This window comes from Panthera onca, chromosome E1 (genome assembly GCF_046562875.1).
Source record: "Panthera onca isolate mPanOnc1 chromosome E1, mPanOnc1 haplotype 2, whole genome shotgun sequence".
NCBI lineage: Eukaryota > Metazoa > Chordata > Mammalia > Carnivora > Felidae > Panthera > Panthera onca.
This window is the reverse complement of record NC_138352.1, coordinates 41,243,641-41,267,973: the sequence shown is the minus strand read 5'-3', so window position 1 is coordinate 41,267,973 and position 24,333 is coordinate 41,243,641. Positions and strand designations below refer to the sequence as shown.

The window sequence follows — 24,333 nt, the reverse complement described above, 5'->3', positions numbered from 1 at the left end:
GGATTATATTAGTGTCTTCGCTTAGATTTCTCTCAGAAGACTTTTGGGATTTTAATCTCTGTTGCTATTTCCCTACACATAGCACTTGTATAGGAGAGATGATATCTAGATTTTTTTTAATAGTAATTTAAAACTGTCCTCCCTTAATGTTTAACCTTTCTTCATTTTTGAGCAGGCTACACGCCCAACCTGGGGCTTGAACTCATGCCCCTGAGATCAAAAGTCACATGCTCTAGCGACTGAGCCTGCCAGGCACCCCTAATGTTTAACTTTTAAACATTACTCCTCTTCACCTAGTAGGACTTTAAGATCCAATGCAGATTCTTAAGTCTGTGTGAAAGTTACAGGTTTACACTCAGGTCAGATGAGTAGACTGCCCAGGACTAAGCGGAGAGTAGGAGAGTAATGTAGAGTTCTCATGGAGCTCACTGTATGGGACGAGAGACTGGTTCTCCCATATTTGCAGTACACACATGTGACTTTCGTTAGGTTCCCTCTTATAATTGTCATGGCCGTGAATGTGTGAGTGTCATATGTGGTTGAATCACTTCATGGTAAGCATGGTGGAGTACCAGCCATGGAAAGCAAGAGAATGAAGTTCACACTTTTAATTACATGTAATAAAGGCTTTTGCCTGAGGATGACCTTCCTGGCTGTTGGAGGTTATAGGTCAGAAGTTAACCATGTACCATTATCCTATTGGTGAGAAGCTGATGCATTTTCCTTTTTGCCATACAGCCTTTTCCACCTGACCTTTTAAAGATTCTCCATCGGTATCGATGAGATGGACAAAACTAATCATAAAAACAATGAAGGGAATGTTGCACACTCATTGATCCTTTTGAAATGAACTGCAGTACAATAAGTCTTCCAAATGGACTTCTGTTCTCAGCTATTGCTATAGCCACCTTTTTAAAGATATATAAATATGAAAGGGTTAATGGGAATTCAGTCATGCTCTTGCCACTGGGTTGTCCCTTATTGATTGTAGTTTTAGAGCAGTCACTATGCCATTCAGAATTCCTACTATGCCCTTTGTTTTGTTTTGTTTTGTTTTGTTTTTAATTTTTTTTTAACATTTATTTATTTTTGAGACAGAGAGAGACAGAGCATGAACAGGGGAGGAGCAGAGAGAGAGGGAGACACAGAATCTGAAACAGGCTCCAGGCTCTGAGCTGTCAGCACAGAGCCCGACACGGGGCTCAAACTCATGGACTGTGAGATCATGACCTGAGCCGAAGTCAGACGCTTAACCGACCAAGCCACCCAGGCGCCCCCCTACTATGCCCTTTTAAAGTCAGTTGGTGCTGGGAGATGATAAATAAATCAGTTGCTTTCCTTTTTCCACAAGCTCCTTCGAGAACTCATAGAACGAAAGACCAGCTCCTTGGATCCCAATGATCAAGTGGCCATGGGAAGGTAATTTAGATACGGCTTTCTATTCATGCAAGCAGCCCTATATAATAGTTTCTCTCTTTCAGTCCCTTTAATTCTGCCTCAAAGGCAGTGATCAGCCCTGTAACTATAAAAGTTAAGCAAGATAATAAGAGCTAGAGAGACAAAGCGATGGAAATCCTGTTTACCCTACCCTGCCTTAAGTGCAGTTTGAATGAGAGATTATAAAACACCTATATGCATTTGTTTTAGAGTGTGGTTTTCAGAGTCCTCCTTATGCCCTTTGCTCTCTGATTTGGGCGGTGATTGTATCTGTATCAACCTCTGACCAGTGGATAAAAAGTAACCACCCAAATGTGTGCTCTCGGCCCTCAGAACGTGACACTGTGCACAACAGGTTCCTTGCTCATAGTTGAATCTGCTTTGTTTGAGTCTGCCCTAATTTAGACCTCCACCCCTTCAGTAAAAGCTTCGGCACAATTAGAAATGGAACGTGGCAGCATTACCCAGATGTCAGGGTAGAATGTAAAGTAGTGAAGGAAGGCTCTTGTGTGTATGCTTCATCCTGTGGTTGGAAAATAAAAAGGGCATTTAGAGTGCTACCTAATGAATAGTGTACATTTAAATAGCCGTGAGCTATAATTTGCAAAAGCATGAAAGGAAACAAAAGCTCCAAGTGCCAGGATGGGATTCTGGGCAGAGCAGCATTTTGAGAATGCAATGAAAAATTTGTGTTGATGAAATAATTTTATTTGAGTAAAACATTCTTTGAGTTTTAGGGGTAGGATATTGTTGATATTTTGTGTATCTCTGGAAGGCTATAGAGAGCTGCTCACTATAAATTTAATGTGATACAGCAAATTGCATTTAAGTGGTGATTATATTGTACATTTATCTGACTTTACAATAAAATAGATTATGGTAATTAAGATTATATTAAGATTACAGTAATTGGATTTCCCTAGATTATTTTTTTCTGATGTTGAGTTTCCGTTGTATAAATCAGGTAAGATGACTTAGCTGCTGCTGCTTCTCCTTTTTTTTACATTTGTTCATGTGAGGAATTTGTTCATGTGAGGAATCTATGAAGATTTTCTTAGTCCAGTATCCTTTTTTTGAAAGATTAATTCCTTTTAATCTAAAAGGACTATAGAATATGTGAATATTGGGCCATGATTTGAACAGACTAACTGTAAAATTGAGATGATCTGGGAAATTTGAAGACTGACTCCATATTTGATAGTAAAGGATTACTGTTCACTTTTTTGTAAGTGTGACAAGTCATATTGAGATTATATGGGAGGGAAAGAACCCTTACCTCTCAGCAGCACATTCTTAAATACCACAGGTGAAATGAAAGTTAAATAAACAAAATGGCTGTAAAACTAGTGTCAGTAGTGGATAATTCTAAAAAATTAGCAAAAATTGGAAAGTGCAAGAAAAAACACACGGGCATTAACAAAGGGAAAATTGAAGAATTCGTGTATTCAGGCTGAATAGCAGTTGCAGTAATAGTAATAGAACATGCTGTGCAGCTAAAACACTGAAAGCAAACCCAAGCAGCTATACCCAGTTTGATGGGTTTTCCTGCAGACTGCTGGATTTAGTGCTTGTCACAGCAACTCTAGACACTAAGGAGCATTGTTAACCAAATTCGCTGTAGAATTTCCCAGCTGCCATTTGTTTTTTTACCATTGCACAAATCCTCTTCAATTGATTAGTCACTTTGGCCCCAGACTATCTTGAGGAACTTGATGTAGGTTGATGATTTCTTTCTGCAAGGTTGTTAGTGAGAAAAATTCCAATTTGTCAATAGGTATAACTATTTCTGTTTGTGATGATGCATAACATTGCTTGTGAATTTCCCAGGCAGTGGCTTGCGATCCAGAAATTGCGAAGCAAAATCCACAAGAAAGTAGATAGGAAAGCCAGCAAAGGAAGGAAACTTCGGTGAGTTACTTTGTAGAACAAATTTTCACATGTTACATTACATCTTTTGTATTTTAAAGGCTGTTATATCATTTCTCTATTTCTTCTGATGATTCTGTTTTTAAGGATCAGAAAAATAACTAAAACAATACTGGTGGCTTTTCATGAGGCTCAATTTTTCTCACTCTAATACCATACTCTAAGACTATAGTTTCTGTTCCTTTTTGCTGTTGTGAAGGGATGGGTTAAATAATGCCTGCCTTTTCCTGAAAGAGAAATAAGAAAACAAGATAGGATAGTTGAAATTGTCTTATATTTAAAAAGCGATTTCTATAGAACAATTTACCAATTTTACTTTGGATGCTTATTTAGAATAGAATTGGTCCATTTTCATGATGTCATACATGTATACACTATGCAAAGAATATATAAACGAAGATTCCAGAGAATGTTAACAATGTGCTTAAATGAGATGAGAAATATAATTTTTTTTAAGATTTTATTTTTCAGCAATCACTACACCCAGAGTGAGGCTCAAACTCATGACCCTGAGATCAAGAGTCACATGCTCAGCTGACTGAGCCAGCCAGGCGCCGAGAAATACAATTTTTATGAGAAAACATATTTCTGACTATAGGAAACCCCTCAATCCTGTGTGTGTGAGTGTGTGTGTGTGTGTGTGTGTGTACACAGATACATGATATTATACGCCCGCTATGTAATATTCTTACAAAGCCTGCATGTCAAAGAAACTTCTTGTAATTGGTGTGCACATGGAAGAAAAATCTTAAACTCATTGTGTTAGGACAATTTAGACAGATAGCTAATCCCATATCCTTATTAGAGCCTGCCTGTCATTGGATTGCCTTTAGACAAATGTGGATCTATCTCATTTTTAAATAACTTCAGAGAAGCAGATTTCACAACTACTTTATTTTTTTTCACAACTACTTTAATTAACCTGTTAATTTAAGTTAAACTCACCAGGAAATATGTAGTTCTCTTTCACTTTGCAGAAGCGCAAAGCAGCTTTTCATCATCTTTTTATTCAAAGTCACTTTCTTAAATTTCAGGTTCTATTTTACAGTTTGTTTAACTTTTTTAATATGTCAGAATTTCCAAGTCTTCGTACTTCTCCAGGTTTGTTTTTAGTGGGATGATTCCAAGAACATGGACTACAGAGCCAGACTTACTCTTTAACGTAGATCAGATTTTTCTCCAGTACTGTGCTTTTATTTCTTTGTTTTTTGAGAGAAGCAAGGATGTGAGTGAAGGGGGGAACGGGCAGGGCAGAAGGGAGGGAGAAAGAGAATCCCAAGCAGGCTCCACACTCAGCGTGGAGCCCGACATGGGGCTCAATCTCAAGAATGTGAGATTATGACCTGAGCTGAAATCCAGAGTCAGATGCTCACCTGACTGAGCCATCCAGGCATTCTTCCAGTACCGTGCTTTTAAAACTGTAGCTTTATGAGGCTATAAATGTTCTCTAGTGGGAGGAACCCAGAATCCTGGGAGTTGGGTTCAAATTCTGGCTTTGTCTGGCCACACAATTTTGGTTGTTCTTTATTCTCTGGACCTCACTTTTCTTATTTACTAAGTAGAGATAATAATCCCTACTTTATAGGGACGCCTGGGTGGCTCAGTTGGTTAAGCATCCGACTTAAGCTCAGGTCATGATCTCGCAGTCCGTGAGTTCAAGACCCATGTTGGGCTCTGTGCTAACAGCTCATAGCTTGGAGCCTGCTTTGGATTCTGTGTCTCCCTCTCTCTCTCCCCCTCCCCCACTCATGCTTGCTCTTGCTCTCTGTCTCTGTGTCTCTCTGTCTCTCTCTCAAAAATAAACATTAAAAAAAAATTTTTTTTTAAATCGTGTAAATGGTATGTAGAAAGCATTCGAAAGTATTAATTTCTTTGGTTTCTCTTGTACTTACCTATTGGTATTGCTGTTGCAAATATACAGTCATTAGAAGAATTGAGAGAGGAGAAAATCTCTTTTCTACATTACTGTTATGAATTTTATATTGGGGCAAGTACCTATATGTATGCGCCCCTTGAGAGCAAGAATTGTGCTCCCTTATTCTTTAAGACAATTCCAACCGTATCTATCTATTGTAATTCCTTGTAGACATTAGTCAGCCAGAAATGTTTTTTGGATGATTATGTCATTAAAATTAACATGCTCACTAGGTAAGAAGGAATGGCTATAACGTAAACATAGCACAGAGTAAGAAGTCCGGGTGAGTGTTAGAGAACCGAGTACTTTTCTAGCATGGCAAATAACTTAGAAGAACATGAGTCTTTTGTTTCCCAAATCAAAATATACTTATCACAGTTATTATTTATTAAGTTGAAAGAAAAAAAACAGGATTTTATTTTAATAGCAACCGTTTTTTGTATGTTAATAGACTCATCTCATTAAACTGTTCATTAGAGTTGCAAGTATGTAGATCTGGTTTCATAGCATTTTGATAGTGATTTAGATTTACACATCCCCATAAATCCAGAGACATTGACAATCTTATTCTGGCAACAGACAAGTGGGAGACAGATATTCTATTTAATAAACCAGGTTAAACATTAAAATGTAAGAAGTGGTTAATTAAAATATAAAAAGGATTCCTTCTGAAATTCTAGGAACCATATGAGGTGCCAGGTAAAACCCATTCTGCCCTGAAGGAGTATGTCCTCAGGAGAGGATGGCAAGCAATAAGTGGACAGTGATGCTGTTGGTGGATCCCTGGTGTAGTGGTCACCCCATTGCCCATGGGGAGATGTAGGCTGCTCAGGAAGACTTCCTGTAAGATACCATCCACATTTCACACTGAGCACGCTAGGAGAGTTAGCCTAGTGAAAGGCCAAAGAGAGTACCATTTGCAAAAACACAGACTTGAGAGTGTACATACCATTTTAGGAGCTGTAATTTAATTTATTTTGACAGGAACTTAAAGTGAATATGGGGGAATGGCAGGAGATGAAGGAGGCTGTATGAGTAGCTGAGTGCTAGGTCATGACCATGCTAAGAATTCGGACTTTATTCTGTAGACTGTAGTGAGTCACTGAAAAACAAAGGAAGACTGAAGAACTCTTATAGAGTGAAGGAGACTAAGGAGACGTTGCAAGTATGTGCAATTTGGGGTCTTAAATTAGATCCTGGGAAAGAAAAAAGACTCTCAGATAAATAGAAATTTGAATAAGCTGTGTAATTTGGGTAGTAGGATTGTATCAATGCTAATTTCCTGATTTTGATAATCCACTATGTTTATGTAAATTGTTAACAGAGGAAGGTGGGTGAGGGAATGCGTAAACTCTCTACTATTTTTGCAGTCTTTCTTTTTTTTTTTTTTTTTAGTGTTTTTAAATTTATTTTTGAGAAAGAGAAAGAGAGGAAGAGTGCACGTGGGAGGGGCAGAGAGAGGGGGGAACAGAGGAGCCAAAGCAGGCTCTGTGCTGACAGACATAGGGCTCGAACTCACAAACCACAAGATCATGACCCGAGCCGAAGTTAGATGCTTAACCAACTGTGCCACTCAGGCACTCCTGCAATCTTTCTATAAGTCTAAAATTAATACAAATTAATTATTGAATTAAAACATTTTAAAAAAGGTCATATGTTTTGCATTGTCTTGTAGTTTTAGCATCCATATTCATCTTGCTTTCCTGTGACCAGGAATATGAAGGATGTGGTCAGAATCAGAGAGTGTTCTTTATTAATAGCAATAGTGATAACCAGCATTTGTAAAACTCACTGTCAGGTACTGCTATGCAGTTTATGTGCAGAGAGAACAAAAAACACAGACTGTAGAGCTAGACTGTCAGATTGAACTGAGTCTTCTACTTACCAACCTGGAGACCTTGGGCAAGTCAGTTCACATCTCTGTGCTTCAGTTTCCTCATCTGTGAAATGAGTATATTAATAAAAATCGCATCTTGGAGGGTGTTATCAGATTAGATGAGCTAATTTCTGTAAAGTGCTTAGAGAAGGTAACTCACATGGCCCATACAGAGCTGGTAAGTAGCAAATTGGGGTTTGAGTTAACTGGTCTGATTGCAGAGCCCATGCTTCTATCTGTCTTTTGTTTTGAGAGAGTGTGTACACACATGCAAGCGAGGAAGAGGCAGAGACAGGGAGAGAGAATCCCAAGCAGACTCCATGCTGTCAGTGCAGAGCCTGATGTGGGGCTCCATCTCACAAACCATGAGATCATGACCTGAGCCGAAATCAAGAGTTGGACACTTACTCCGACTAAGCCACCCAGGCGCTCCACAGAGCCCATGCTTCTAACCTGTGGCCTGTTTTCTTTCTCTGGGCAGGACACACTGGCCTGTACGGGTACTAAAATGATGCAATGGCTACATTAGCATTCTGGCCCAAAGGATTAAACATGTGGCCCAGGCCGCATGGGAATATTATAAATAACTTCCTTAAATTAGACCTCAAGAAGAGCTGGTAGGTGTCCCAGCTGTCATCACCGATACTAGGTCCATTAGTGAGCAAGTTTTCTCTTTTGTTTGTGATAGAGTTGGAGAGAGAAGATTTCCAGAAATGTTATAGCAAAGATGAACATTAACTTGTGAAAACATCAGTTTAAATGATAGCAGGTCAGTGGCATCAGCCTTGTCAGACTGGACTTGGCAACTTGTTAGTTGGGTGCTAGAAAGTAACTTATTTTTAAAAAAGGAATATTTTGGTTTGGGAAAATAATTGTAATTATCGATTATCAGTACTTTTACTGAGCATTATATGTAAGTAGATCTTATCATGATTTAATCAGAATTCCTAGTGTAAATAAATTAAACTCAGGCCTTTAATAACAGGATGTCTTACTGTGTTTGTCTGTTCTTCTGCAGTAAAATTACATTTGTCTTTTCTTGGTATGGTTGTTAAAAGGTGTTTTTAATACTAAAACATGCATCCATCCTCAGCAGCACTGAGATTAGATGAAATCTATTGCATTAAGTACACATTATTAAATCATCTTTAATGTGATTACTTCTTAAAGTCTGTCTTTCATCATGCTGTTAATAGTTATTGAATATACTGTATTAAAATGTAAAAGTATTCCACAGAGCAGTATCATCCAATAAGAGTATGTATTACATATATAATGTTAAATGTTCTAGTGGCCACATTTAAAAAGTAAAAAGAATGAGATGGACTTAAGCTTAATAATATATTTCATTTAACCCAATATCAAAAATATTACTCAGTATTTCAACAATTCATTAATTTATTATTTTAAAATTATTAATGGTATATTTTATATTCTTTTTTCCATCTCAAGTCTTCAAAATCTGGTGCACTTTTCTCATTTAGGCACATTTGCAGCAGTCAGACTAGCCATGTTTCGAGTGCTTAAGTAACTGCATGTGGCCAGTGACTACTGGATTGGACAATACAACTGTGGAGTAGAGTTCATCATAGTCTTTGTCCAGAGAGTGAATTAAACCTCTCTTTGGATACAGCCAAGAACAGTATTCATGTTTTCAGATGGACACCAAGGTTTGGTGAAGCCTAAAGACATTAAAATGCATTTATTAATAGTACTTATGCTTTATTACTTAAAAGGTGATGTGAGTGTTTATAGTCTCATATATTAACATAACCTTTTGGAGGGTATTTTGGCTCCGTGTTTCAGCTTTCACTATGTATATACCTTTTGATTCACCAGCAATTTCACATCTCAAAATCTGCCCGAAGGAAATTTATGTGAACAAACATACAATAATTAATGTATAAGAATTTTCACTTTAACACTATTTAGTATGGTTTTTAAAGGGGGGCAGTGTATGTAAATGCCCATCAATAGGAGATTAAATAAATTATATTAACAATGGAATGTTTTACAACTATGGAAAAGAATAGAATATGGCAAGGTTCAGTGGAAAAAAGCATAATGCAGAATATCAAGTATATTACAACCTCCCTTTTATGTGAAAACCGTGTTAAGTTTATTTTTGTCTTATATATAGAAAATTCTACAGCCATACTTAACAGTTTTAATTAATAGTGTTTATTTCTGGGGTGTAAGGCTGAAGGAGGCTTGTCAGTTTTCTATACATTTCTGTATTTGGATTCTTTTTGTAAGAATTATATATTACTTTTTATAATTAGGAGGTGGCAAACATTTAAAAAAACAGATATGCATAGAGATTTTGTTTTTGCATCTTATGAAATATGAAGAATTGGGAGCATATACGTGTTCAAAAATGTATTATAGTATTTCCACTCCTGGAATTGTATTCAGCTATTCTGATACTGTTATGGGACAATGTTTACAATGCTAAGTTAAAAAAAGAAGTTACAAAATTTATGTGTGTGTATGTGTGTGGGTAAATAACAGCGTCACTATGAAAAACAAACATAACTAATCAAAATGTTAACAACTGTCTGTAGGTGGAGGAACTATACATTTTGTGTGTGCTTCATTGGTTTTTTTCCATATTTTCTATAATGAATTTATACATTTTCTATTACTCTTGTAATGAAGGAAATCTCGTTACTATTATTCTTGTAAAATTCATTTGTTAAAAAAAGAATGAAATTTGGGAGGCTCAGCTGTGGGTGGTACTGTAGAGAATCAAATTATTTGATACGTGTAAAAATATTTTTAACACTGTAAAGCTAATATTATGTACACGAAAATATCATATTTTTGTTTGTGGATAGTGTTCTGTTCAAGTAAAATTTTGTGGGTTTTTTAAAAGATTTTTTTAAAGTGATCTCTACACCCGATGTGGGGCTCAAACTTACAACCCCGAGATCAAGAATCACATCTACCGACTGAGCCAGCCAAATGCCCCCCAAGTAGAGTTTTTTGGTTAGAATTTTATAATATGCATATTGTCGTACATCCTCTTCTATTATAATGAACAGAAAGGGCTAGCTGCTTTTAATTCTCTTCTGTATAATTTGGTCTGTATAAGGTCATATAGTTGTTCGGCTCCTTTCTCTGGAGGATCTCGAAGCACTCCATACAAAAATACCCTTTTTTCCTGTTGGTGGGAAGTGGAAGTGATGTTATTTAAATTTCCATAACACCATGACTTGGAAGATCTAGGGATCAAACTTGTTATGTACTCAGATATAATCCTTCATTTAAGGATGGGGGAAATGAAAACCTGGGTCTAGTAAGTAGAGATGGTGTGGAATTCTAGAAGCCTTCTCTGACTCAGGGAACTAGTGCTAGTGAGTGATGGTGGTGGTGAGGCATTGTAACTTGGGTGTTGTACTACTACCTACACTAGTAACTACTAGTAATGACACCAAAAATGATGAGGATATACTTAGAGGAGGAAAACGGGGTATTCAAGTCCTTATTGTCTTCTGTCTGGAGTAATGTTTGAGGATTAGTATATTGCTCAAGAGCGTAAGTGTGTCTACTCTTTCTGGGGACTGTGATGTAAATGAATCTGTGTTGAACTACTGTCATTTACAATGTGCTTTTATCAGACTTCTGTAATATAAAAGAACTGGAGGGAAATACAGTTGTGATTAGTATGTGCCAATGAATTGTTCCCTATTTTCATTCTGGAGCCAAATGCTTCTGTGGTCAGTTCTGGAGTTTGTTAGCTCATAGAATGTGTTTCCTTTTCTAGGTTAATGGTTACTAATGTTGCTGCCTGTTTGTTTCCTGCTTTATTTAGGTTTCACGTCCTTAGCAAGCTACTAAGCTTCATGGCACCTATTGACCAAACTACAATGAATGATGATGCCAGGTGAGTAATAGATTAATTATGTGTCTCAAATGGCTCCATGACAGCCTGATATTGACCTGTTCTACAGCCTGTCGCTCTCTCCATTTCTTCTTATCAGTTAACCATTTGTCATTGGCATCATAGCAAGGGTCCTTGTCACATCTCTTCACCCCATAATTACTGTAAAACCAAAACAAAATTTCTGTAAATATCAGTGCTGCCTCTGGTGGGTTTTTGTTTGTTTTTGCTATTTTGTTTTTAACTTTAGCCACCTGCCTAGGACATCTGGGCTTTTCTCTAGGACAGACAGACGGGTCAGGACAGCACTTGTACTTGCTCTGTGTGTTTGTGGGTTTTGTGCGTATGCTCTCCTTTAAAAAAAAATTTTTTTTTAATTTTTTTTTTTAATGTTTTATTTGTTTTTTGAGACAGAGAGAGACAGAGAGAAACAGAGCATGAACGGGGGAGGGTCAGAGAGAGAGGGAGACACAGAATCTGAAGCAGGCTCCAGGCTCTGAGCTGTCAGCACAGAGCTCAACACGGGGCTCGAACTCACGGACCGTGAGATCATGACCTGAGCCGAAGTCGGACGCTTAACCGACTGAGCCACCCAGGCACCCCTAAAAATATTTTTTTTAATGTTTATTTATTTTTGAGAGAGAGAGAGAGGGAGACACAGAATCTGAAGCAGGCTCCAGGCTCTGAGCTGTCAGCACAGAGCCTGACACAGGACTCAAACCTATAAGCCATAAGATCATGACCTGAGCCTAAGTCAGACGCTTAACTGACTGAGCCACCCAGGCGCTCCTGCTCTCCTTTTTTAAAATGGCTTGATACTGCTCTAGAGATGTGTATTAAGTTGTGTTTGTTCAGACTGCCATTGAGGATTTCCTTAGTATTTTTACAAAAGAAGTACATGCTCATTTTATAAAACTGAAACAAAATAGAAATATATCCAAGAAATGTATCCTCATAATATAACAATTAATAATTAGCCATTTTTTAGAGAATAATTCCTTCTATATTTATTAGTTGGCATTCTACATTATAATATGTTTATAATATTGCTTATTTAGCCATATCCCTTCTCTTTCATTTATTTGTCATTCATTATATTAGTATGAACTCCTGCTTTTTTTTATTCAGTGAATTATAATCTATTACTATCATTTATTTTGTTTTAAAATTGTTCAGCTTATTGAAGCCCTTACAAGCTGGCTTTTGTCCTTTTGAAATATCCCCATTCCTTGAGTACATTCTTACTTTCTAACGGGATATTCTAGGCTTGTCTTATACTTTCCCTGTTCCAACCCTGGAGTCTGTCTTTCTCCAAGGAACCCTGATTCTTTTTTGTGGATTGTGGTATTTAGAAACCAAGATCTGTGTGCTAAGGGTGTTCATTGTCACTGGGTTTCACTGTTGCTAGGTTCTCTCAGCATAGGCAGCTAGGAAATGTGTGTATGTAAGTATGTACACATGCAGGAGGAAGCCACTGTAGCATCTTTGAATATTTCCTTTCAGTCTTTTTTTTTTTTTTAATTTTCTTAAACATTTCATTTTATTTATTTATTTATTTTAAAGTAATCTCTCTACCCAAATTGGGGCTTGAACTCATGACCCCAAAATCAAGAGTAATATGTTCCGCTGACTGAGCTGGCCAGCTTTCAGTCTTTATGAGTTCCCTTCGAGTATATTCTTATTTTTCTTTAGAATATAACTAAAATTATATTCTGTTGTGAATTTTTCATTTAAATATTTTGTATACTGTGAGCATATTCATGTCACTAAAATGACTATAATATTTTTATGTTCCTTATTTAACCATTCACTAGTTGTTGGACAGTTATTTTTAATTATTGCTGTAAATAATGCTGTGGTAGACATTTGTAAACATAAATCTTTACCAAGTGAAATTATTAGTCCTAGGGTAAATACATAATAGTCTGCCAGTTTTATTTCTCAAGGTACATTTGACCTTTTTATATGAGAGTGTTGTTTGCTACTAAACCACATCAGATTTTCCCTCCTGGCCTGAAAAGTAGTAGATCTGCAAGTTTACGTGAACACAGTGATTACTTATTTTTTGTTTGCCCTTGTTCAGTATCCCGAAGTACAAAAGAGCTTATGGAAGGTTCTAAATTCATTTCCGGTCAGAACTTTGTGACTATGCATGCTCGCCTATGCTTTTTGCAAGTGAATGCTTTTGTCTGGCTGGCTGGGGTTTTTTGTTTGTTTATTTCCGCTTATTTCTGGATCCAGTCTGTTTTTTAAAATTACAGAGTAAATTGAGTGCAACTTAAAATCCCTGTCAAGACAACATGAAAAGTTACATCAAAGGAAAAGAAAACTAGATGTTTAAAACTAAAACAAACCCATTTAAGGAAACATTATTCCCCCAGGCATAAAGTGAAACCCAGTTTAAATATTAGTGCCATCTTTTGAATATAGTACTACTACTAGATCATTTAGAAATCAACTTTTTGTCCTTCTTAGTTGGGATTTTTCTTGAATTACCTAATATCCCAGGGGCACTTCGTTTTCTTAAATCTTACTTATTCACTTAAAATATCTGAGGGTTGCAACCACATGTTAGCCAAAGATTACTTGAAAATGGCTCTTTTATTTAGGATCATGTTGGACTTTGTCTGTAAGAAACTTAAAACCTGCCTGCAGAGGCATAAGCAAGTGAGCGGTTGTTTTTTGGGTTTTTTTTTTTTGTTGTTGTTGTTTTTTTGTTTTTTTCTGACAGAAAAATTGTAGGTGTAGCATGCAATTCCTGCCAGTGGTTTTCCCTTCTCAATGATATAAGGGCCAGCATCTCTTGGTCTTTCTCTTGTGGTCCCAAGATGGCGGCTACAGTTTCAGCCATCAGACATGTTCAGGGCAGGAAGAAGAGAGGAAAGAAGTGATGTCAGATTTACCTACTTTCTTTTATTAGAAAAGTAAACAACAACAACAAAGAAAAAACAAAAGAAAAGAAAGGGAAAAGCTTCCCCAGAATCCCTTCTAAACTTATTCTTATATCTCATTGGATAGAACTGTGCTAAGTTGCTCCTTCAGGTAGAGCAGGCAAGGGAGAAGGGGTTGGGAACATTTGTTGGGTGATAGTCCTTCCGGCGTTCAGTTTTGGTGGGGGGAAAAGGTTGTCTCTTGTGGACTGATTGCTTATTATCAGCATTGTTCTCCAGCTTGTTGAGCCCACTTAATAAGGAATTTAATAAAAGTCTTGTAGCTGGACAACTGAGCATGTGTTTTTACTGCAGCACACTCCATTCCCTTTGTGCTTCCCAGGGATAGGAGGCATTTATCCACATAACTGCTCATGCTCCATAGTCTGAATAAGCCAGGTTGACTATGGGTAGAGTAACTGCATTATTAGCTCTCTCTGCTTCTAGTATGCAAACTCTCAGGGCCAATAGGTGTTGTACTTTATCTTAAGAAAGAGGTAGTCATGGCTTGGCCTATTTTGTTTTTCTTCGAGTAATTCCATAACTGGAGACTATCTGCTACTGTACTGTTTTGTCTCTTACTTTGTACATAACAAAATATACTGAAGGATGGGAAACTTTTATAATTGTTAAAATATCAGTATCAGTGTATACCACTTTTTCTCAAATGAATAGTTTTGGTTTTGCTAAGTTACAGATACGTCGTTCTTGGTGTGCATATATGAATAGAGAATTTTTTTATGATTTTGAGGTAGAAAAGGGCTTTGTAAGCATGACACCAAGGCCAGAAATTGTAAGGAAAAATATTTATAGATCTGACTGCCTTAAGTCACATTGAAAAAGACTTTGAAACAGAGTGGTAAGTAAATGACAAACTGGCAAGGAAAAGTTCAAAATATGATATTTTTCTTTACTATGTAAAATACTATGTAAAGAGTTTTTAGAAGTGTCTAAGAATATCCCAGTAAAAATAATGGGCAAAGCATGTCAACAAGCAAACTTAGAAATCATTTTTAAAAAATCTCAAAAACGTAAAGACTGTCAATCTCATTCATCAAAGAAATGCAAATTAGGGGCACCTGGGTGGCTTAGTTGGTTAAGTATCCCACTGTTGATCTTGGATCAGGTCATGATCTCATAGGATCATGAGATCAAGCCCTGGATCGTATTCTGTGCTAACAGTGCAGAGCCTGCTTGGGATTCTCTCTCCCTCTCTCTCTGCCCCTCCCCTGCTTACACTGCCTGCCTGCCTGCCTGCCTCTCTCTCTCTCTCTGTCTCTCTCACACACATAGGATAAATTAAAAAAAAAAAAAAATGCAAGTTAAAATGATATTTCATTGTTTTCCTTATAAAATTACAAAACATTAAAAGCTTGGTAACCCTCAGTGTGGATGGTATGGGGAAACACTTTCATATACCGTTGTCGGGAATGTAATTGGCAAAAATCATTTTGGAGGGCCATTTGGCAATGTGTTTCAGAATTTTAAATGTATACTTACCTGTTGACCCAGGAAAATCTACTTCTAGGAATTGACCTAAGGAAATAGCAAGTCGGCAAATATATTTGCATCAAGAATCTTTACATTGTGTGTCAGCTATATTTCAGTAAAAGAATAAATAGGAAATACAAAACAAAATAAAAATGTTTGTTGCAACATGGTTTATAATGGAGGAAAATAAGAAACTAAATGACCAATAAGCAACTAGTTAAATAAATCACAGTGAAATTATAAAGAGCTTTTAAAGGACAAAGTAGTGCTGTAGGTATTAACATAATGTTCAATGGAAAAGTAGGCTATAAAATACTATACTAGAATCCGCCTTTTTGAAAATAGATACATGTGATAGAAAAAAAAGTGATACTTTAAAAAACCAATTGTGCTGTCATGGATTTCCAGGTTATTTTGTTGACTGGAAAAAGAAACCGTGCTTGTAACACCATCCACTTGTTTTAAAAATAAAGATAAAAACAGGCATATATGTACATACATGTATATAAACGTTACAGTGCTTAGGGAAATGTTTGGCAAGACCATACATCATAATATCTACAGTGTTTACCTCTGGGAAAGGAATGGCATGAGGGAAGGGGTGAGGGAGACTCCCAATGTTTTGTTTTCTGTACTTGTGTTTTGGTCCAGTCCTTTGCCATGAGGATGGACTCATAGAAGTTCCACTACAAAGTAAGAAGCTCTGACGCAGTGTACAGCAGCCGCACCACGTATTTGTTGCTGGGTGGCAGGGAGGAGAAAACACATTTACTTTTTGGTCTGTGTATTTCCATGGTGTTCGGAATTTTTCTACAATAAGCTTACACTGCTTTTTATCACCAGGAAAAAAAGGACATTTTCCGTCAGAAAATTATATCAATAATATGGAGAAGAAATGGGAAGGTCTTGATTGTTTCTGTATTAAAGTCTGTGAATGGAAGATCTCTCCCTTATGGTTTCTGCCCTATGGACCATGTGGATAAAACTGGCTTTTTCATCCCTGACTAGTACCCTCCACCCCCTTTTTTAATCATGGTAAAACACACATACATTTTCTAGCCCTTTGATTTCTCATTCCCAGAGGCAGCTCCACCTGTGGTTCCCACCTTAGCCAAGTCTGGGGAGAGAACCCCTTCTCTTTTCTTTGTTTCTCGGTTCCAGTTTATTGTTCCACACATATGCCTGAATTTCCCAATGCTTGGGGGGTTTTTTGGAGGAGAAGCGAGGCAGAATCTGAGTGTTGTTTACCCGTCCTTGGATCCCCAATTTGAGCTAAAATCATCCAGTTTGAGCTAAAAAATAATTTGCACTCGGTCAAATTTGAATTGAAACTGGAACGTAGTTCTCATTAAGGGAGAGAATAGAAGAGATCTTTAACCCTGGCTATTAAAATACCCTTAGTGGAGAAAGAAGTGCTATCTTTAAAAGGATCTTTAAAAAGGCAGTGGCATCTTCATTTTGTGTCTCCTGTGATGTGGTCTATGTAGTGTTGTCTATTTAGTTAATTTCTGCTGATACATATTCTTTTCTCGTGCTAGCAGTTTTTATATTCAAGCAATATGTTTTTTAAAAAAAACACCTTGGGGCGCCTGGGTGGCTCAGTCGGTTGGGCGGCCGACTTCGGCTCAGGTCATGATCTCGCGGTCCGTGAGTTCGAGCCCCGCGTCGGGCTCTGTGCTGACAGCTCGGAGCCTGGAGCCTGTTTCAGATTCTGTGTCTCCCTCTCTCTCTGCCCCTCCCCTGTTCGTGTTCTCTCTCTGTCTCAAAAATAAATAAACATTAAAAAAAATTTAAAAAAAAAATAAATAAATAAATAAAAAAAAAATAAAAAAAATAAAAAAAAACACCTTTTAAATGCAAAGTAGCCCAGTTTATGCCCCTGTGTTACCAAATTTTCCTTTGGGGGCATTTTTTCTGGATAAACTTTGTATACTAATTTAATGCCTTTATGTGCTTTTATGCCTTTATGTGTCTCCTATGTTAGAAAGTCACGCGTAACTCGAGATACTTCATTTGTGCTGGTCCAGTAGACCTTTACAACATTAGGAGGTAGGAAGGTGGTTTCTGTTGCAGGCCTGATGAACATCCCCCGTACCGAGAGAAAATAAAAGAAATCCCACTTTGCCAATGTATTCCATGTTTGCATGCAAGGAAGGAGGTTACTATGACCCTAACAATGATCACTGACTTTGGCAAGCCCTTGATACGGGGCAGCTCAGCTCTCAGAGCAGCTACTGTTTGCTCTTTGAGTCATCTTTGCTAAGAGGGCAAAGTATCCTATGATATTGTAGAGACGACAGGGTTATCCATGGGCTAAGGAGGAGAAAAGGTTTGGTGTCTCTTTGGGAGAGAATCCCTCTAAGTATATTGTTACCACTGAGAACAGGTCAGGGTGCTACTTGCATGATTTACAGGATTGCTGTTCAGCCTCTCTGATGACTAAAGTTATTCTGAGCTTATCAACATTTTAGAAACAGCTTACTTTACGTGGTGTGAATCCCCTGGAGTGATGTTAGACCAAAGAGAGTCTGAAGTAAAAATTCAGATGATCTCTTATTATAGTTGCAACAAAATGAAGAATTTGGAGGTTGTGGAAATAATCATCTGGGGTTATTTTGCCTGTGTTTTTGAAAGACCCTCTCAGGCAGACTTTTAAAGAAGTTAATTCTTGTTTTTCTGTTGTGTTGATGTGGGTCAGATGGTAAAATGCTGGTGTAACAGGGAGAAGCAAATTCTGAGGGAGACCTCAGAGACAGGTCCAGAGATGTTCCTCATACTGGCTGCCACCTCACATTTGGGAAGGGAGTCCACATGTGCCATGTTCTCTGTTGCCATGGTGTGCCCCTCCACAGAGCATTCTGGCTGTCAGCATGGTGGGGGGGGGGGGGTGTCTCAGCATCAACTAGCAGCTCGAATGCGCCAAAGAAACTTGGTGTTTGCAGCATTAACTGCTGCTTCAGACAACTGTTCTTATATAAACCCAATTCTAGTACCCTCTGTTACAAGGCTAGGTTATTGCATTTTCTTGAGAAACTTGTTGTTGTTGTTCTTGTTGTTGTTTGAAGCTTTGTTTCTTATTACAAAAATGGTAACACTATTAACACTTTATAGTTCCCCATTCCTTTGCAAAGAACTTAAGGAAATTCTCAATAAAAACTAAGATTTTCCATGTTAGCCCCCATTTTCTCCCCTACAATAAAAAAACGCTTTTCCCTACTCCTGTTATGAAGCTTGCTGGCGTTACAAAAGAACAAAGAGGGGTGCCTGGGTATCTCAGTTAAGTGTCCAACTTCAGCTCAGGTCATGATCTCACAGCTGGTGAGTTCAAGCCCCACGTCATGCTCTGTGATGACAGCTCAGAGCCTAGAGTCAGCTTTGGATTCTGTCTCTGCCTCTCTCTCTGCCCCTCCACAACTCACGCCATATGTATGTGTGTCACACACACACACACACACACACACACACACATATATATATATATATATATATAAAACATTAAAACAAAATTAAAAAAAAAAAACAAGGAGAGGATCCTTTAATGAAAACTAGGCACCAAATACATTATTGTTTTACATTTGGAGTTCTAGAAAAGAAACGTACAAAGGTAATCCAGCATTGTAAAGTGCTTTGTCAACATCACTGCCACGTTGTTCTTGAGGTGTCTTGGTATAATAGAATTTGTACAGGCAATTTATCTTCCGCTTGCCATTTTTGTGTGTGTGGGTCTGCACCCTAAATATGGGCACATTCTACCACTCTACTGATGATATTCTTCTCCCCCTAATTGGTAACCCAGAGGTTACTTAGACCATTTTTGACTCCCCTTTGCCTACTTTACCCCTTTATTTAAGAGAATTTGGCATTGAATCATGGTGATATATTCTGGTGTAGTTTGCTCTGCATTTGAGAGCACATCAGCTAATAACCCCAGAAGTACCCTCCACAGAGCATTTTTCGCTGGTTAAAAACTGGCAAGCAAGAATGGTTAAGATACAGATGCTTTCTCTGAGGCTTCTTATCTCCTAAAAAGACACAGGTTATTCTGACAGGTGAAACAAGTCCAGGCAAATATGCAACATTGATCTAATCAGCAGGAACGAGAGCAATATTTTCACTGGTGCTGCCTTTTACCAGCGTCATTAAAGGCTCCCATTACTCTTTTATTAGAGGCTCCCTCTCTTTCTTATCAGATTACAGAATGAACATAACTCACAGCAGTGATTTGATCTCTTGTTAAAGAGGATTACAGCTTTGCATTAACTCGGATTGACACAGTTTATAATTCGCTTGTTGATACTCAGGCGGGCAGCATCACATGTTTGACCCCCCAGCAGCGCTGAGGGGAAAGGACCCCCATACATCATCATTAAAGATGGCGTCCAGCACAGAGATAGGAGGCCTGGGGCCTTCCTCCTCCAGTAATGTCAGAAAGGACAAAGGAAACATTCTCAAGTTCAAACCTGAGACGTGGGCCACAGAGTTTTAAAACTGGATTGAAAACTGCCATTGTTTTTTTCTGTTTTTCCTGATTTGCTACTGTTCAGTCTTACACAATTCTAGTGAATTTGCATTCTCAAATTGAAGCCTTGGTTCCAAGCAGGATATAGAGTGATAAAAGCACATCTTCTAGAAAGAGATTGTAGATGCTGAACAGATAAATCTGTCCTCAAAATGGGGTTTCTTGACTATAGTTCTCATTTCGGTTAAATTCCTATCATTTCTTCAGAGGATTGTGAGTCCGTTTTTTCCCCCAAAGGGATCTTTCACATTCTTTAAAGTGAATGTAAATGTTTCTCTTAAGGACTTCCTGTTTTTAAGTTCTGGTGTTTTATTATTACTATCTTTTAAAATATAATATCTTATAATATTGTATTAATCACATCTAAGTATCCTGCAGGGGCTAAATGTTTTCACGTTACTTTTGTATTTCCCTCAATGATCACTGAGCCAGCGTTAGGTTGCTAAGATATCTAGACCATTTCTGTTTCTAAGTGCATTCATCCTTTGCTCTGAGTTATCCACCCTAAGTCTGCAGTGAAATGACACAGAGTAATAACATCATATTCCATTTATTGAGTATTTACTATATACCAGAAATGGTGCTAAGCTGTTCATGTACCTTTTCATTCAGTTCTTAAAAGAAACCACTGAAGTGGTTGACATTATCTGCATTTTATGATAAGAATACTGAGGCATAGAGCAATTAAGTAACTTGCCCAAGTTAAATAGCAAATAAGTAGTGGAGCTGGTATATGCATTTAGGAATGTGAATTAAAACCTGCTGCTGTCTCCAAGACATGAGCAAGCTTTTAGAGATATGTGGGATAATGTGCCAAAGTGAAGCTGCTTCTCCCCATTCTCAATATGTATACAAGAACCTTTCTGTCAATTAAAAACTTGTTGGGGGGGGGGGCTTATTTGGATTAAAATGATGTTTTGTTTTCCTTTTTTAAATTTTATAATAGAGATGCTTTTTATATAGGGGAGGTTTGCCTAATAAGTCATTCACATTTTAGTATGAATCACAGGATAACATGCCATTATGGTTACACTTTTCTTCTGATTACAAAGACCCTAAATCTTGGGGCACCTGGGTGGCTCAGTCAGTTGAGCGTCCAACTTTGGCTCAGGTCATGATCTCATAGCTTGTGGGTTCGGGCCCCATGTTGGGCTCTGTGCTGATGGCTCAGCCTGGAGCCTGCTTTGGATTCTGTGCCTCCCTCTCTCTCTGTCTCTCCCCTGCTCGTGCTCTCTCAAGAATAAATAAACATTAAAAAAAAATTTTTTTTAAACAAAGACCCTAAACCTTATAATCAGCTTTGAAATCTGATATATTCTATCAGCTTGCTTTTATAGTTCTACACCTGCCGTATTCAGGTCATCTACTTTCTTTATAGACAGTATCTTTTTTTCCCCCTGTAATAAAAACAATACATGCATATGGGAGAAAATTTGGAAAATACAGTAAGGACAAAGAAAAATTCATGTTATATGCTATTGAGAGTTGAACATTAATGCTTTTATATGTTTTGTTTGTTTTGTTTTGAAAGAGAGTGTGTGAGAGGTAGAGGAAGGGAGGGAGAGAATGTTAAGGCTCCACACCTAGCACAGAGCCTTATGTGGGGCTCAATCTAACGACCCTGAGATCATTCATGACCTGAGTCGAAATCAAGATTCACACGTTTAACCTCCTGAGCCACCCAGAATCCCCTTTATATGTTTTCTTGGAGAATTTTTGTGTGTGTGTATTTTATAAAGATAGATGCATATATGTTTGAATCCCTTTTTCTGGTTAACTTTATATTTAAGCATTTTAACACCATTTTTTTAAAGGTATTTGAATAGCTCTATAATATTAAATTATGGAATATTGGACATTTAGATTGTTTCTAATTATTTTTATTTCTTTGTAAGTAATGCTGCAGTGAACATATTTGTACAGAATTCTGTGTTCTGGGGTGTCCCACATCAGGCTCCACACTGAGCGTGGAGCCTGCCTACAGTTCTCTCTCTGTTTCTGTCTGCCCGCTCCCACACTTGTATGCTCTCTCTGTCTCACTCTCTCTCTAAAAAAAAAAAAAAAAAAAAATTTTTTTTTTAATCTGTGTTCTAAGTTTTGCTAGAGTCTTTAGAATACATTCTTGGAAGGGTAATTCCTGGATCAAAGGCATAAACCTCCTAATGATCTTGATTAGTTGTACTAATTTGCATGCTCCTGCTCCCTCACCGGTTAAGGTTTGTCATTATACCTTTGCTAATATGGAGGGTTATGTTTCAAAAGTGTTATCTATTATGATGTGCTAAAAGTTATTTACTGCTTTATAAGCTAGTAACAAGTGACACTTGACTGACCTACACTGTGCTAGCCACTGAACTAAGTATCTAATGTTTATTTTCTCATTTAATAGTGAACTTGAAGTGTATGTATATTTATTAATCATTCATATTTCTGTTTTATACTCTGCTTATTTTCCTTTTAGTTTTTCTTTGCAATTTGTATGAGTAATATCTATTATGGTTCTATACTGTATTTCATTCCAACAAGATAGGAAAAAAAATCCTATCTTGTTTGCCTGTTGATGTTAATGATTTTCATTGGTCACATATAATTTTTCCTTTTTTTAAAAAAAATTTTTTAACGTTTATTCATATTTTGAGAGACAGAGCATGAGTGGGGGAGGGGCAGAGAGAGAGGAAGACAGAATCCAAAGAAGGCTCCAGGCTCTGGACTGACAGCACAGAGCCCAACACGGGGCTCAGACTCACAGACCTGATCATGACCTGAGCTGAAGTCAGAGGCTTAACCGACTGAGCCACCCAGATGCCCCAATATAATTTTTCCTTTTTTATGTAATCAAATATATAAAACCTTTTTTCTTTAGAATATTTCCATTGCTTTTATGATTAGCCAGTCAAGCCCTGCTGTATCCAAGGATCAGATATTCACCTGTGTTCTCCTTGGTTTCATCTGATTTTTTTTTCTTACTTTTAATCTGCTTGGAACTTTAATATTCTGTTCAATGGTCCCTATTTACCATTTCTGCTTCTTTTTGAGTCCAACCGTTTTTGCTCCTTCCCATGTGGACTGTTGCACCAGCAGGCTCTTAACCGCTCGGTGTCATGTGGTCAGGCCTGTGGATTGTTGCCAGAGTGAACCTTCCCAGAACAGTGGAGCTACTCTGTTGTTTGTCGTCTACAGAACTCAAGCCGTACTGTTCGGCCCTGCCCCTCATGGTCCTCACCGGTGTCAGCCTGCCCTCCGTGTGCTGCCCCCACAGCCCCTCCTCCACCCACTCCTGCTTGCGTCTCTTGACTCTGCTCTCTTAACCGGGGCATCTCCTCACCCCTTCCCACCCTCAGTCCTTTCCTGTTGGAATGAATGTTCATAGTCCTTGACCGACCCCACCAGGGAGGCCTAGGTTCACCTCTCCATCCCACACTGGGCTGTGGGGCTCGCTCTTCCTGGAGTCTCTACTTGTTCCTCTGGAACAGTATTTATCACAGCTCACAAAAGCACTTGATAGGGGTTTTCTTCTCACTAAGAATGCTTACCTGTCAGGTGCCTGGCTGGCTCAGTCGGAGAAGCATAGGACTCTTGATCTCAGGGGTGTGGGTTTGAGCCCCATGTTGGGTGTAGAGACTACTTAAATAAACTATTTAAAAATGGGAAAAAAATGAATGTTTAACTTGTAAGTCAAAGTAGTACACATATATTTACTGTAATCTTGTACTTGGTTTTGTGTCAAGGTTTTATGCTCGTACATTTGGAATAATTTGATTCCAGTTTTATCTTGCCTTAATTATATAACATTTTTGTAGCACAAGTATTATTTGCAAAACCGTTTATTTAAGGTCTCTTCCCAGTTGATGCCAGCCTCTCTCAGCTAGAGGGTTGATGCAGGAGAGTGCTTGTGTGTGTGTTTTGCACTAACACTCATCCAGTGCCACCCCAAAGAAGGCTTCCCTACGTGGCTCAGTCTCCTTTACAAAGCAAAAATAGTCCTTCTTGTTTATGAGAGTCTTTTTTTTTTTTTTTTTTTTAATGTTTGTGTATTTTTGAGAGAGAGAGAGTATGTGAGCAGGGGAGGGGCAGAGAGAGAGGGAGACACAGAATCTGAATGAAGCAGGCTCCAGGCTCTGAGCTGTCAGCACAGAGCCCGACATGGGGCTCAAACTCACGAACCTTGAGATCATGACCTGAGCTGAAGTCAGACGTTCAACCAACTAAGCCACTCGGGCACTTGCTCATGAGAGTCTTGAGAATGAAACGTTCTTTTAAATTTTTGTTTCTGAGAAGGACTGTTTTAAATGTAATCCATACAGTTATTTAAATAAACAAAATGTGGGGCTCCTGGGTGGGTCAGTTGGTTAAGGA

General features: G+C 38.0%; 1 protein-coding gene across 5 annotated transcripts in view; it reads left to right on the top strand.

The window, feature by feature from the left end:
* The window catches only part of AATF (apoptosis antagonizing transcription factor), a 104,202-nt gene that overhangs the window by 67,704 nt on the left and 12,165 nt on the right, over positions 1-24,333 (top strand). For 3 of the 5 annotated variants that reach the window (XM_078437420.2, XM_078437421.2, XM_078437422.2), the window contains exons 9-11: positions 1,352-1,419; positions 3,265-3,345; positions 10,969-11,040. In XM_078437420.2, coding sequence (XP_078293546.2) covers positions 1,352-1,419; positions 3,265-3,345; positions 10,969-11,040 — 221 coding nt within the window. The remainder of the gene's footprint in view (positions 1-1,351; positions 1,420-3,264; positions 3,346-10,968; positions 11,041-24,333) is intronic. The other 2 variants (XR_013552034.2, XR_013552035.2) reach the window with 1 other exon arrangement.